General features: G+C 48.8%; 1 protein-coding gene across 11 annotated transcripts in view; it reads left to right on the plus strand.

Annotated features, from left to right (window-relative positions):
- Positions 1-15,634, plus strand: part of Rimbp2 (RIMS binding protein 2) — a 186,842-nt gene that overhangs the window by 112,812 nt on the left and 58,396 nt on the right. For all 11 annotated transcript variants that reach the window (XM_041648165.1, XM_041648166.1, XM_041648167.1 and 8 more), the window contains exon 4: positions 13,260-13,364. In XM_041648165.1, the coding sequence (XP_041504099.1) occupies positions 13,263-13,364 (102 nt within the window). In that variant the 5' untranslated portion in view covers positions 13,260-13,262. The remainder of the gene's footprint in view (positions 1-13,259; positions 13,365-15,634) is intronic.

Here is a 15,634-nt window from a genome sequence, read left to right on the forward strand (position 1 = left end):
CAGAAACTAGAGTAACACACCTTTACACAGTTAAACTAAGGTAGCAGAAACAAATGTCGCATCCTTCCCACAGTTAACGCACTATTCTGCAGTCTAATCAAATGTAACACACCTTTACACAGTTAAGCTAAGGTAGCAGAAACAAATGTCGCATCCTTCCCACAGTTAACGCACTATTCTGCAGTCTAAACAAATGTAACACACCTTTGCCCAGTTAAAGTTACAGTTCACAAGAAGACAAGGATCAGGAATGACGGGCAGTCCAGTCAGGAGATGGCAGCAGTGCCCATCAGGAGTGGAGGTGATATGCAGAATCTGAGCTCGAGGTGGAGGGGCAGGAAGAGTCAGGCTGGAGTTAGAATGTTATGGGGCTTGGGCATGAGTCTTTGCTGAACTTAGGGACCATGCTCTATGACAAGACTCCTAGGGATGGACAGCTGGACTCAGCAGCCACTTTATGTTAGAAACAGTTCATGGTGACCACGGTCTCCTCAGTGCAGAGGACTCCAGGCTCACGCTGGGATCAACCACTGGGAGATGTCTCTACTTACTGCTGAGTGGAGCATACGGAGGAACTGACCCATTCAGCCTGATGCTGGGAAGCTTACAGCAGGCAGGGCTGGGCCTTTGTCTCTGTCAATATGACTCCTCCGTCAGGTGTCTGGTGGTCATGGTTGTCTGAATCCTATGACCTTACAGTGTGATGGTGTGGACCTGATGTTCAGCAAGTGAAGGACACCTGCCTTATGTTCTATCATTTCACAGCAGTCTGTGACTAATTGTTCCAATGACCACGTTCACACCCTGGCTTTTCTGTTAACCGTGATCATTTAATGTCGCTGAAGACACTAGATGCTGCTTCCCTGCTGGCTCCTGATTGATTGGTGAAGTGAACAAGAAATAAACTAAGGCCCAGCGATGCGTGTTCCTTGTGCTGGAGCATACAGCTGGCTAGCGTACCCCAAGTGGCATTTGAAGGCAGTCTGGTTCACTTTGTCTCCCCTCCCCAATTCCTGGTCTCTATCCCTGGGGCCGGGGCTTGGGGACCACTGATGTGGGATGTGAATTGTGTTGGGAGGAGCTTTTCCATACTTGTGAGTGATGGTTCTGCTATCCTGGGTTCTCAGGGTCCGTTGGGGAAATCGATGGAATAGAGAAATGCCGGGCAAAAGGGTGGCTGAAAGAGCAGAGATTTATTTTAATGTCCCCACCTTATTATGTACTTTGTTGTATGATGTGTGTTTGCATGTGCATGGACTCGTGTGCCACGGGAGCCTGTGGAGGTCAGAGGGCAACTCAGTGGGAGCTGATTCTCTCCTTCTCCCATGTGGGTTTCAGAGACTGAACCCAGGTCATCAGTCTTGGTAGCACATACCCTTATCTGATGAACCACCCTAGCAGCACACAGGGAGACTCTTCAGGCTCCTATCTAGTTCTTCCGCCCAGTTGGAGATACTAGCCTAGTTTTGGCGAACATAGGTTCTAATTTCTGGAACTTTAGTGACTATCTCACTGTGGTGAGTAAACCTGATGCAAAGATGGGTTAGGAAGTCGTGCACACTGAACACAAATAGCCTGATGTGTTCCCTCCCATGTCTGAAGATGCAGACACAGAACCTGTATACGTATGTGCTTGTGTACAAACAAAACAAAACACGGCTCCCAGTCTGTTACCACTACAGTATAACAGAGTCCCCAGTGTGGTTTTCTAAGCCATTACCTTGAAGACCTGCCAAGGGAAGCCATGTTTCCTTCATGCTTCTGCTCAAACAGGGCAGCCCACAGCACAGGACCCTGAGGAGGAGAGGAGGGAATAGCTCAACTAGCTCCATGTCTGCTCCTATGGCAGCCGTGGTTCTTCAGGAGGTCGCCCTTGGCCTTTGTAGGCAACCTAAGCACCACAGTTAGTGTTGACAGCCAGCTATAAATACCATCGCTTTAAAAATAAATCCTGCTATAGGCAGGCTGGAAAATGGTGATTTTTTTTCCTCCTTATGGTGTGTAATTGGTGTTGCTTTTGATAAACAAGGTTTTCTCGCTGTGTAGCTCAAGGCCCTAGGGACCAGGCATGGCACTGGGTAGATACTGCCTTGGGGGAAACAGGGCTTTTGGTTGTCCTTCAAGGGGGCCTTCACTGTGTGTGCTCAGGGACAGCCAGCAGTGTGACCATGTGGACACTGTATTAGTTACTTCTCTATAGCTGTCATAAAATGCCATGACCAGGGCAACTTACAGAAGGATGCATTTACTTGGGTTTATGGTTCCAAAGGGTTTAAGAGTTCTTGATGGCTGTATCTTGAACCCATGCATGAAGCAGAGAAATCAAACTCCAAATGGTGAGAGTCTTTATATTATCAAAGCCCATGTCTGGTTACATCATTCTTCGAATAAGGCCACACCCCAAGCCTTCCAAAACAGTGCCACTAACCGGGGACCAAATATTTAAATGCTTGAGACTATGTGGGACACCTCAGTTAAACCACCATGGATGCCGTGTATGAGACACTGAGAACTAGCCCCTTGGTGAGATTCTTGGCTACTAGTTTGTCCACTCTACATCCAGAAGAGGAGAAGCTCAACGGCCCAAGATAGCAGGAGCGAGGGTGGGGAAGAGTTTGTGGTCCTGCAGGAACATTTCACACTGTGGTAAGACCCACAGGAGACTCATAAAGTGGAAGACCTATAGGGGTAGAATAGAAGATAAGCCCAGGGAACTAGAAAGAATTAAAGTCCTGCTCTGGCCATGAGCTTCCGGTATTAGCAATTGTTCAATTGTTCGTGTTGCTTTTGTTAAAAAAAAAAATCTGGGGGAAGCAACTTAAGAGAGGAAGGGTTCATTTTGGCTCATGGTCTGAGGGTCAACAGTCCATTATGACAGGATGTCATGATGGTGGGTAACTCTATGGAGGTAGGAGCTTGCAGCTAAAATGGCTTACCTCCTCACATGTCAGTAGAGAGGGAAACACTGACGAATATTGGCATGCAGTTCAGCTTCTCCTTTACTCTTATTTTTTTTTTCTTTTTCTATTTTGGAGACAAGGTCTCATGTAGCCCAGACTGGCCTCAAACTTACCATGTATCTGAGGATGGCCTTGAACTTCTGATCCTCCTGCCTCTACCTCCTGAGAGTTGGGATTACAGATGTGTGCCACCATACCCAGTTTATACAATGCAGACAATTGAACTCAGCACTTCATGCATGCTAGGCAAGCATGCGGCACCCCCACCCTTAATTTCTCAATTTCCCATTCTCATTCAATGTAAGGCCCCAGACCGTGGGATGGCACGGCCCAGGTTCAGCACGAGGACTTCCCTTGTCAATTAATTACTTCTGAAAATACTCCCAAAGTCACACCCACAGACTATCTCCTAGGAGATTCTAAATCCAGTTGACAGGCAAGATAGGGCCCACTAGAGATGATGTACATTCCTCTCTGTTCCTGTCCAGGTCAGCAGGTTGCATCCCAGAGAGTTCTCTGTTTGGAGTCTAGCCATGCCCCTCCTTCCCAGAATGCACCAGCTGTTTTATGGAATGTGAGAGAGGATGGGAGGGAACCTGAGTTCATCTCTTCCAGGGTTTGTCTGCAGCTTGTGTGATTTGCTGCACATTTCAGAGACAAGCACAATATGGGTGAGGTGGCACGCTGCAGCATCCGTCATGCCTGCCTCAGCCAGTTTGGAAAGTGGGTGCGCCCTTCTCTGTCCATGCCTCATCTATTCCCTCTGTCCTAGGGCTGGCTCGCAGATGCACGAGGTTCTCCGCCCCATCACCGTCTGTCTGTTGTCTTAGCCCCCACTCTTCACCTGGCTCCGGGAATTTCAGCTTCAAAACCAATCATATTCTCTCTCTCTCTCTCTCTCTCTCTCTCTCTCTCTCTCTCTTCTCTCTCTCTCTCTCTCTCTCTCTCTCTGTGTGTGTGTGTGTGTGTGTGTGTGTGTAGCCACATGTGCACCACAGTACATGGATGGAGATCAGAGGACATGTTTTGAGAATCAGTTCCGTCCTGCCACCTTGTGGGAACCACGGATTGAACTCAGGTCACCAGGCCGGTGTGCAAGTGTTCTGACCTATTGAACCAACCTTCCCGTCTCTTCACCAGACCTTTTTTGAGACAAGGTCTCTTGCTGAAGCCAACACTCACTGATTTCATTAGGCTGGCTGTCTAGTGAGCTCAAGGGATCCCTTGTCTCTGCTTCTCCAGTACTTAACCTGCTCTTTCTGTGGGTGCTGGGGATCCGAACTCATTTCTGCATGCTTGCATGGCAGGTACTTCACCCACTGGGCTGTCTTCTGGCCTCCCTCACTCTTGTCTTGTGTTTGACAAAATTTGACACCTCCACTTGACACTCACTGCTCTGGGACGCCATTCTCCCTGAGAAGTGTAGCAAGTGGAGGTGCGGGAGGAGCCCTCTGAGAGAGCTGGTATGTGCCCGGTCACAGCAGTTTTGGTCTTGAGTCCTCTGTCTTCACCGGTCCATCATAGTCAAGGCTGCCATGAATTCCTCTCCTGTGACCACAGTTAAATGCCTTAGTGCCTGCACACATACAAGTGAAGGCACCTAGAGTGATTGGGGACACCAGGGTCCTTCGACTTCCCTGAGGCCCCCACAGCAAGTGTGGTAGCGAAGAGTGATGGCAGAAGCCATTCATGTGGAGAGGAGAAAACAGGGCTGGGGGCTGGAGGGGTGGTCCAGTCCCAAGCCAGACTTTCCAGTCCAGTTGTGTGGGTGTCACAGGTCAAAGGGGAAGTGACATCAAATAGACACAACTAGATGGTCAGCCATGTAGCCACACCAGAAAATGTTGTAGCACAACAGACATGGTGCGGGCTGAGATCTGGCAGAAGTAGAGGTCAGAGTGGCTAAGTATGGTGTTGAGGGGGGCAGTGAGGAGCTCAGGCCAGTACCAAGGCTGAGCCCTGAGTTGCCTGCCAGCTGTGTTCCAGTCTAAACTTTTCCCAAGCTGGGTAGTGGCTACTGCAGCCTCTATGGTGAGGGGAAGAAGGTGGCTTGCCTGGGAACTGCCTTTCAGGGGCTGCTGAAGGAGTAGGCAGGCCTGATCCAAGGAGATACCTGATCGTTACCTGGGAGGGAGAGGCTGGGACTCGCCTGGTGGCGGATGCAGACGCAAGCAGGTATAGGAGAAGACTGGATGGTAAAGAGGAAGAAGGTGAAGAATGGCTCCCATTTTCTTAGCTACAGAAGCGGGTGGCTTGATACTGGTATCTGCAGAGGTCTTCCAACATCACTGATAGAGAAATCAGGGCTTGTCTCTGGGATGAGCCGAGTCTGGGCTTTGTCGGACTCCTAGGGGCTCAGAAGTAACCTCTGGCAATAAACAGAGGGGAAGATTCTTCTGGAAGTCAAGCATACAAGAGGCAATGAGGATGAGGAAGCAGGTCAACTCACTCAGGAAGGACAGAAGCAGAACCGTAGCCGTTCCCATTGTCATAGACCCACAGGAAGAACAGGAGCCCCACAGATAGATGTTCAGGGACTGTGTCTAGGAGGACTGGCCCAGAACTTGTCAGACCTGCTGAGGGATTCTTTCTGAGGGGATAGAGAAGGGCACAGCATGAGGACACCTCTGTTGTGATGTTGGCAGGGGGATTCCAGGTGAAGGATGCAGGCACAGAAATGATGGGGAGTTCCAGTTCTCAGTAGGTATATGAGTGAAATCCATTCTTTCTGGAGGTCCTGTGACCAAAGAGCCAGGTCGGAGGCAGTACTGAGGGGACATGGGTTGGCTGGAGAGGGGGACACCGAAGCCAGAACAGCTATCGGCCAACCTCTTCCCTCAGCTGCTTAAATACTCAGTCTATTGTCCTTTGGGAATGTGTTTTCTACCTCGTGTGTGTGTGTGTGTGTGTGTGTGTGTGTGTGTGTGTGTGTGTAGGCCAGAGGACAACCTTGACCTTGGGTATCATTTTCCAGGCACCATGATGCCTGTTCTTAGTTTTCAACTTGACTCTTGAATTAACTAAAACTCAAGCAGCCGGGTACACCTGTGAGGGATTTTTTCTTAATTAAATCATTCGAAGTGAGAAGACCCATTTTTAATCTGGATTTTTTGAGGTGGGAAGATCCACCTTTAATCTGAGACACTTGTTTGGTTAGAGTTACTCTGAGATATTTTGTGCTCTTTGGACCATGACAACTCTTAAGAAGGAAAGCATTTAATTAGGGCTGGCTTGCAGTTTTAGAGGTTTAGTCCATTAGCATCACAACAGGAAAGATGGTGACATGCAGGCAGATGTGCTGGAGAAGGAGTTAAGAGTTCTACATGATCTACAGGCAGCAGACATGAACTGTGAACCACTAGGCAGGCTTATGTTTCTGAGACCTCAAAGCCCACCCCACAGTGACACATTTCCTTCAACAAAGCCACACCTACTTCATCAAGGTCACACCTCTTGATAGTGCCAACTCCCTATGAACCAAGCATTCAAACACATAAGCCTATGGGGGCCATTCCTATTCAAGCTACCACACTAGCTCTCTTTGCCTGCTCTTTCTCTCGCTGGCAAGTCCATTCCTTCATTGTCATTAGAGCTTGCTTCTTTGGGATTCTAGCATATACTGAAGATCAACTGAGACATCCAGACTCATGGGCTGAGCAACTACTGGGTACTTGGACCTTCCTTTGGTAGACAGCCATTGTTGGACTAGCTAGACCACAGTCTGTAAGCCATTGTAACAAATCCCTTTTCTATATATACATAGATTCATTCTGTAAGTTCCGTTCCTCTAGAGGGTCCTGAGTAATACAAGCATTGTGTAGTAATGGGGCGAGCAGGCCTGCTTTTTGTCCCACCGGGCTCCCACATGGCTAGCTTAGTTTCAGAAATAATAACACAGAAACTGTGTTCATTTAAACACTGCCTGGCCCATGAGTTCTAACCTCTTATTGGCCAGCTCTTACATATTGATTCAACCCATTTCTAATAATCTGTATCGCCACTTGACTGTGGCTTACCGGGATGCATCTAACCAGCATCCATTTCAGATTGGAGAGCCATGGCGTCTGCCACACTACCTTCTTCCCAGCATTCTGTTCGGTCTACTCAGCCTATCTAAGCTCACTGTTCTATCAAAAGGCCAAGGCAGTTTCTTTATTTGACCAATGAAAGTAACAGACAGAAGGCCCTCCCACTCCAGCATTGTCCCAGTTTTTTTCTTTGAGACAGAGTCTCTAACTGACATGGAACTCTCTGATTAGGCTGGTCAGCAAGCCCTAGGCATCATCTTGTCTCTACTTCTCTAGTGTTGGGATTATATTCAAATACCACTATACTTAGTTTTTTATTATTTTTATTTTATTTATTGTTTTTATTGAGCTATACATTTTCTCCATGCCCCCTTCCTTCCCTCTTCCCTTCTACCCTCTCCCGACACCCATGCTCCCAATTTACTCAGGAGATCTTGTCATTTTCTTCTTCCTATGTAGATCTATGTATGATTCTCTTAGGGTCCTCTTTGTTGTCTAGTTTTTCTGGATTTGTGGCCTGTAGGCTGCTTTTTCTTTGCTTTATGTCTAAAAAGCACTTATGAGTGAATACATATTATATTTTCTGGGTGTGTTACCCCTCTCAATATGTTTTTTTTCTAGATCCATCCAGTTGTCTGCAAAATTCAAGATTTTTTTTTTTACTGCTGTGTAGTATTCCATTGTGTAAATGTACCACATTTTCTTTTTCCATTCTTTGGTTGAGGGACATCTGGGTTGTTTCCAGGTTATTGCTATTACAAATAATGCTACTACGAACATAGCTGAGCACATGTCCTTGTGGTATGTTTGAGCATCTTTTGGGTATATACCCAACAGCAGTATTGCTGGTCTTGAGGTAGATTGTTTCCTAAGTTTTTGAGAAATTGCCATACTGATTTCCAAGGTGGTTGTACAAGTTTGCACTCCCACCAGTAATGCAGAAGTGTTCCCTTTACCCCACAACCTCTGCAGCATAAGTTGTCATCAGTGTTTTGATTCATGGCCATTCTTACAGGTGTAAGATGGAATCTCAGAGTTGTTTTGATTTGCATTTCTCTTGTAACTAAGGATGTTGAGCATTTCTTTAAGTGTCTTTCTGCAGGTCCTTTAGTATAGCAGTGACTTCGACCATACTCAGCTTTTTAATGTGAGTTCTGGGGTTTGAACTCATGTCCTCATGCTTTCGCAGCAAGCACTTTACTGCCAGAACCATTGCGGCAGTGCTCTTAGGCTAACACAGGGGAGGTGAAAGTGACTTACCTCCACCTGGTGCTACAGCCTGCATCAGCTTTGTGCATCCCAGCAGGATGTATGAGTCTCTTTCCCCTGTGACCTCTGAGGACCCCCCCTGCCTGCAGCCCCATATCTAGAGTGGTGTCTGCGTTTGGCTAATATGTCTCCTGTGTCCTCGTGAGGAGTGTGGTCTCCTCCTCTCGCTAATCACTTCCTTCCCAGCACTAAATAAAGAGTGCCCAGGCTGCATTTAGCAGCACCCACTTCCAAAATAAACAGAAGTACAGAGATTAGCTGGGATAATAGTGCCGTTCCCCAGCTGCAAGGCGGCGGCTACACAGGGTCCATAGCATGGGGAGGAGGCCCACCTGCTCCTCTGGGAGTTTGGAGATGGCCATGGTGGCAGTCAGAGATGCGCAGGCTTTGTGCTTTGACATTCTCGGATGGTGTCCAGGCTCTGCCATGTTCTAACTGTGTGGTGTTAGGCAGCACATTTGGCTTCTCCAAGACTGTTGTAGAATAACAACCATGGCGGCACAGGACTCACCATTAACTTGGTAAAATGCTGGCCTGTGGTTGGTCCAGCCTGTGTCTTAATTGCCGCCATCATCTTACCAAGGTCACTGTGGTCACTTGTAGGGCTAGTGACAGAGTCCCTGGTCACCTCACTGGTCAGTGTTTGGGGGTGATGTGGGTTGGATGTGAAATGTCCTTCATAGGATCATGTACTTGAACCATCGAGCCCCAGGTGGTGGTACTGTTCTGGGAAGTTGTGGAGATGGTAAGTTCTGCTGCTTGGTGGAGGTGTGCCACGGTGGTCCTCTGAAGGTTACAGTGTCACTTGCTTCTGCTCCCCCTCACTACGGATAGATTCACCTGGTACCTTGCCTTCCCCTCCATGATAGTCTGATGTCTTTGAAATCAGGATCTAGGCTAAACCTTCCCATCCTTAAGCATTCTACTAGGACCTGGTGACTGATGGAGAGTGCCAACACTCCCTAGGAACCCAGAGAACTCTGATAGATGTGTCCAGGGCTCTGTTGCTGTGGGATGGGGGAATCCTCCATACCTTTTGTCCTAAGAATGCATTGTACTTCATACTAAAGTGGAGGGGAAGTGAAGGCTGCAATAGTTATGGTTAGAAATCTCCAGGACCAAATTGGCAGCCACAGCCAGGCAGAACCAACCAAACATATAAAAACGGACAGACAGGAGGACTCCATGAAAACACACCTATCCCCCTTCCCCATCTCCTGCTCAGGAAGTCAGACCTGAAGGACTCAACTCTAGGGCAGGCAGCAAGGGTCCAGATGGCACACTGCCTGTGGATCTTCTGTATGAGGCTTCAGCCGATATGGATGGAGATGTCTGAAAAGCGTGCACATGTGCCGGAGTGCAGCCTTGCCCCTTGTTGTTCCCCTAACACGATGCGACTATTTACACGGCATCTGGTGTTCTATGTCATCTAGAGATGGTGGGAAGGATGTGGAGGAAGTGTATGTCAACACTGCCTTGGTATGCGAGGGGTCTGAGGAGCTAGGGTTTTGATGTCCCTGAGAGTCTGGGGAAATCCCTAGGGTACCTCTCATGACTGTCTGATGGTCCTCTGTCTGCCTTGTCTTCAGCCAGATAGGATGACCCAGCCCAGCCCATGTGAACAGGTTATAGTAACTGTCTTATGGGATTTCGTTCGTATCTTGAGGAGTTCTGTTTTCCCAGCATCCTGAGTTCCTGCGAGCATTTCCATAGCAACAGTGAAACCATCATTTTGTCTGCGGAGGTGCAGGATAATTACAGCTCTGGAGTTCCCTGGGAATGACTTATGGAGACAGCAAAGGAGATACAGAGGTCATGGTGCCTGAACACTGCACCCAGGGAAGACTTTACTTTTCCAGGCCAACAAACAACCAGCTGAAATTCTGTGTCCATGAAAACAGAGACTCACCCCAGGCCGAAGGCTAGGTTCAGTGGTAGAGTGTATACCTAGAATCCCCCAGTGAGGAGCTGAGGGCACAGCTCAATGCTAGAGCCCCTGCCTAGAATCCCCCAGTGAGGGGCTGGGGTCTGGCTTAGGGCTAGAGAACTTGTCTAATATACTGGCTAGATTTTGTTAATTTAACACAAACTAGAGTTCAAATTATCAATCAAGGAGCTGCTTCCAACAGACTCACATATGGACAGATCTGTGGGACATTTTCTTGACTGATGCCTGATATGGGAGAGTCCAGTCCACTACAGACAGTGTCATTACTGGGAAAGGTGAACCTGGGTTGTGTGAAAAAAAGGAGGTTGAGGAAGCCATGGAGAGCAATTCAGAAAATAGCACTCCTCATGGTTTCTGCTTCACCTGCCTTGAGTTCTAATGGACTGTATGTAACCTATAAATCAAACAAACCCTTCCCTTCCAAAATAGGTTTTTTTATGTGTTTTATAATAGCAGCAGAGAAGTAAACTACAACACCTAGAATCCCCCGCTGAGGGGCTGGGGTGTGGCTCAGTAGTAGAGCCCTTGCCTAGAATCCCCCAGTGAGGGGCTGGGGTGTGGCTCAGTGGTAGAGCCCCTTCCTAGAATCCCCCAGTGAGGGGCTGGGGTGTGGCTCAGTGGTAGAGCACCTGCCTAGAATCCCCCAGTGAGGGGCTGGGGTGTGGCTCAGTGGTAGAGAACCTGCCTAGAATCCCCCAGTGAGGGGCTGGGGTGTGACTTACTGGTAGACCCCCTGCCTAGAATCCCCAGTGAGGGGCTGGGATGTGGCTCAGTGGTAGAATACCTGCCTAGAATCCCCCAGTGCGGGGCTGACAGTGCAGCTCAGTGGTAGAGCACCTGCCTAGAATCCCCCAGTGCGGGGCTGATGGTGCAGCTCAGTGGTAGAGAGCATAGGTCTAGAGTGCAGAAGGATATGATTCCATCACCACTATGGCAAGCAGGTTCCACACTGTTTCAGAGGAGAATGGATCTTTAGGTGCCGTGAAGTGAGGACGCTCAGGGAACAGTGTCACTTGCCTTCCCCCAGAGACATGCCTCTCATTTCATGATGTAACTTTAAAATGCTGACATCAGGGGATGGGGGTGTGTAGCTTAGTTGGTAGGGTACATGTTATCACGCATGGGCCATGGATTCGACTCTAAGCAATGCACAAATCAAATGTGATGGTTCAGACCTGCATCTTAGCCCTGGGGAGGTGGAAGCAGGAGGAACAGAAATTTACGTCATCCTCAGCTACCTAAGTTAGTTCCAGGCCAGCCTGATACCAAACCGTCATGGTGCCACACGCATTTATATCAACATGCTGGGAGCTGAGGCAGGAGGATCACAATTTCATGGCCAGCCTGGCTACTTATCAATCCTGTCATCAATCAGTCAATCAACCAACCAATCAATCTAAAACCAACTAATTATAGTAAAACAAAACAACAGCAAAAACCCAAGACTCAATAAAGTTGCTAGATTAAAAATAAACTATAATAAATCATGAGCTAGTTCAAGCAAAAGAGCCAGGTAGCCATGCTAGGTCTCTCTGTTCCATGTACCAGGGTCCCCCTTCATCACAAACATAAGTATGTTCGTGACCCTCAGAGGATGCCTAGAAAGAGGGTAATAGGATTGCAGGGTCTCTTGCAGGTGGGAGGTCACCACTTGTCTGTTTCTGAGGGCATGGTTGGACTTTAGTCTCTGGTACCCAGGTGGTGTGTGTTGAGGCCTTCCTGCTTTGGAGTGAGAGATTCAGACTTCAAGGGGTTAACTCAGTGGAGAGAGTGCCTTCAGCACAAGGGTGAGGGCTTGAGTTCAGATCCTGAGCTGGGTACCTACGAAGAGCCAGGCATCTCCTCTAATTCCAGCCCTGGGAGCGGGAGTGGGGAGTAGATACAGAAGAATCCTGACCAGATATCCCAGTCAATCAGCAAGCTCCAAGCTGATGAGAGACCCTGTCTCAAAAAACAAGGTAGAGAGTTCTATAGGGAAGGACCTGCTGTCATCCTCGGCTCTCTGAATAAATGCAAGGGGGCGTACACCTGCATACACATGTGTATATGCGTGCATATAACACACACAGACACACACACACACACACACACATGAGATTCAAGCTTTGGAAAAGGTGACCATACATATTTCATAATATAAAAAACTAAAGAAGGAAGTAAAAATTAAATGTGAATGTTTTGTTGCCGGCGACTTCCAGGCTGGGAAGCATCTCACATAGGAGGTTCATCCTCACGCATGTGTTGGTGCAGCCAGGCTGGAGGTTGGGCAAAGTGACAGTGCTTGGGTTCTGCAGCCTCTGACATTCTTATTGATCCTCATGGCTGGGATTCTGGGGTGGGTGGACTGGTGATGATCAGAGGTCAAAGGTGAGCATCAGCCCCTGAGTTCTGAAGGCTTGAACTTGTCTTTCTCATGAAGATGGATGGGTGGTTCTCAGGCAAATGAGAAACTACCTCGTGCATTGGGACCGTCTCTGGGGGACATACCGAAGGATGGAGCTAGCGGTAGGGGTAAATTGGGACTCTGAGGTTCTGTGGAAGGTATGGACTCTGGTGTTGATCCTGGATACATGTGCACTTTACCTGTTGTGTGAGACCATGCCTCAGTTTCCCCGTGGTCATGAAAGGAGAGTTATAGCATTCTCCTCTAGTGTTCGTGGAGGGTCATGTGATTTGATGCAGGTAAGAAGCTGGAAGCTGGAAGCGATACAGGCTATACAGGAGCAGATAAGAGCCTTGTCTGGTGTTTGCAAAATACCTGAGCTGAAGCAGAGGAAGAGGAGCCAACGCCTTCCCACGCCACACTGGGGGAAGAGGAGGTTCCCTCTGCCTGAGCCTCAGCTCTGCCAGATCTCCTGTGCTGTGAACATAGACAGCCAAAGCAGGGGAGGGTGCCTGGGGACCAGGGTTTCCCAATCTCTCTGCCTCCCAGGGAAGAAGCCTGGGAGAGGAGGCGGGTGTGTCGTGCCGCTCCTGAGGGTGGGGGCAGAGAGAGCCTGCTGTACGTGCTTGGTGGTGGGCAGCAGGTGCTCAGGGGCCTCCCTGTCCCCACAGCATATGCGAGAGGCTGCTGAACGGCGGCAACAGCTGGAGTTGGAGCATGAGCAAGCCCTGGCCATCCTCAATGCCAAGCAGCAGGAGATCCAGCTTCTGCAGCAGGTGAGTCCAGGAGTGTGCGCGAGAGAATGGTGTGTGTGTGTGTGTGCTTGGCTGGAAGGGTGGGGTGTGTGTATAAGCTGGTCCTGAGAGGGTAAGACATGTGTATGTATATTATATATGTGTGTGTACATGTCTGCTGGGCCTGGGGAGGTTTTTGTAACTGTGCACCAGGCTGAGTCTTGGGGGCTACAGAGCCCTTTTGGGGCCTTCATTTCACCCCAAGCCCTGGTTTCCCTGAGGCTGATTCTAGGCTGTGTTTTGTCACACACAAACCATGCAAAGCTGTCCCACCCGATGCCAAGCTGTGGCAGGAAAAGCATGCAGACAGTTCCGGTTCCTGCCAGGGGCGTGTCTTGCTTAAGCCTTGGGGAAGCAGGTTGCTCACTGACTTCACCCTGGCCTGGGATTAAAATCCTGTCCCAGGGAAAGGCACAGGCCAGGCCAATGCTATGGCATGTGGTGGAGGTGTGGGAACCTAAGCTATGTCCGTGTGAGTTCAGCACATTCCTGTCGTGGCCTGTTATGATATCACTGGATGGAAGGATTTGAGTTCATTGCTGCTGTTGTTATTAAGTGGTATTATTACATGTGTTATTAAATGGTAAACCTAGGTTTATTTATGACAAGATTCCAGAGAGGGGGGACGGTGAGGAAGTCAAGAGAAAACAGGAGAGAACCTTCCTGATGAGGAAGGAAGGAGGCAGGTCCAGAGTCAGGTAAGTCTTCCACCACACTGTGATGGGTGGTGCTGAGGAAGCCCACCCCTACCTCAGCCCAAGCTTGCTTTACTGGCCTGTCTCTTTCCCAGGTAGAAAAATTCCTATTGCAAGAATAGGGGCTGGGTGGGAGGGGCACTGAAGAGTTAGAATATGGAGACCAGAGACTGACTGGCTATCATCTCTCTCTTCTCTTGCTTGAAGCCGAGTGTCCCTGGCTCAGTGCTGGCCAGGATAGGTAGTGGGTGATTCTTGTAACTTCTGTCAGGCCCCATGCCTGTCTGATGATCATCATGGGTCTTTGATCTTACAGGGAAGCTCAGTTGCTCGACCCAACTGGGCGGTGATAAAAATCTGTCTGCCTTTCCCAATCAGAGGCAACAGGTAGCTGAATTTTGAAGCCCCCTTTTCTAGTCAATATCCGAGACCTTGTATTAGGTATAGATTTCATTAAACTGCTGTTCGTGGGGACTGTCACAACCATACTGCCTGTCATAACAAGTTGGCCAGAATACTGAGAAACAATATTGTGTCAGGATATTATTCTTCCTCCCCAGGGCTGGGAGGAGCGAGATGCTATTCATTACAATTTGGAAGCTATATTCCCCCGCCGGGTCTATCTGAGACGGATAAAGAGTCTGCAGAAATACAAATAATATCTAATAAGGGTGACAGGATATAGCTCCTCCACAGATGGCTCCCTGGGAGCCTGGGGTCATATTGACTGAGTGTCTATCTGATTAGAAAAGGAGCCAGCCCCACCTGCCTGCTCAGCTTTTCTTCTGCCGTCCAATTTCCCTTGAACCTTTTGTCCCTTCATCATGCTCTTTATTTTGGACATACGGATGCTTCTTCATCTGTGAGGACAGATAAAATCAAACACCAGTTCTGTAATGTCTGAGAGACAATGGCTCGAATAAAAAAGTAGCAGGGACGGTGGTGGAAGTGGAATGAGACAGCGAAATCTTCCCCAAGTTCATGGTCCATTTGGGCTTTTCTGGGCACAGTCTGCCCATGCTGTCCCCACTTTCCTCACAGTGTTGGCACTTTTGGTAGACACTGAGCAGTTCAACAAGGGAGATATGGTGTCCTGGGAGCCCCAGGTGTTCCCATCTCGGGATGGAGGTAAACGAAGAAGTATATGACAAAACTATCAGACCCCATGTTGGCTAACACCTTGAAGGTAATCAAAACCTCTCAGGGTCCCAAGCTATTGCATATTGCGTAACTGTCATGTTCTGAGAGTTCGCTCCCAACCAAACTACACTCTCGGTACCAGCATGGGTGGTATCGAGATGCATCTGCTTGTTGGTTTGGGAACATCAGGGTTTCAGGACAGGTCAACCTGGGTACTCACAGTGATCACTGGGTGAACTCCAGAGCTGGGGACCCAGGTTGACACAGAGGACAGGTAAGATGCTGTTCCTATGTGGCCCTCATCGTAGTGCCTCTGTGAGATAGAGATGGCCAATTCTTGCCCTTGCACATGCCCCTCACATCCCGGTAGCATCTGCGGAGTGGCTTGTGACCATGGCAGTCAGCCCTCTTGGGACC

The sequence above is a fragment of the Microtus oregoni genome, unplaced genomic scaffold, assembly GCF_018167655.1.
Source record: "Microtus oregoni isolate MIOR12 unplaced genomic scaffold, Mior012 000003F_ref0000135, whole genome shotgun sequence".
Classification (NCBI taxonomy): Eukaryota; Metazoa; Chordata; class Mammalia; order Rodentia; family Cricetidae; genus Microtus; species Microtus oregoni.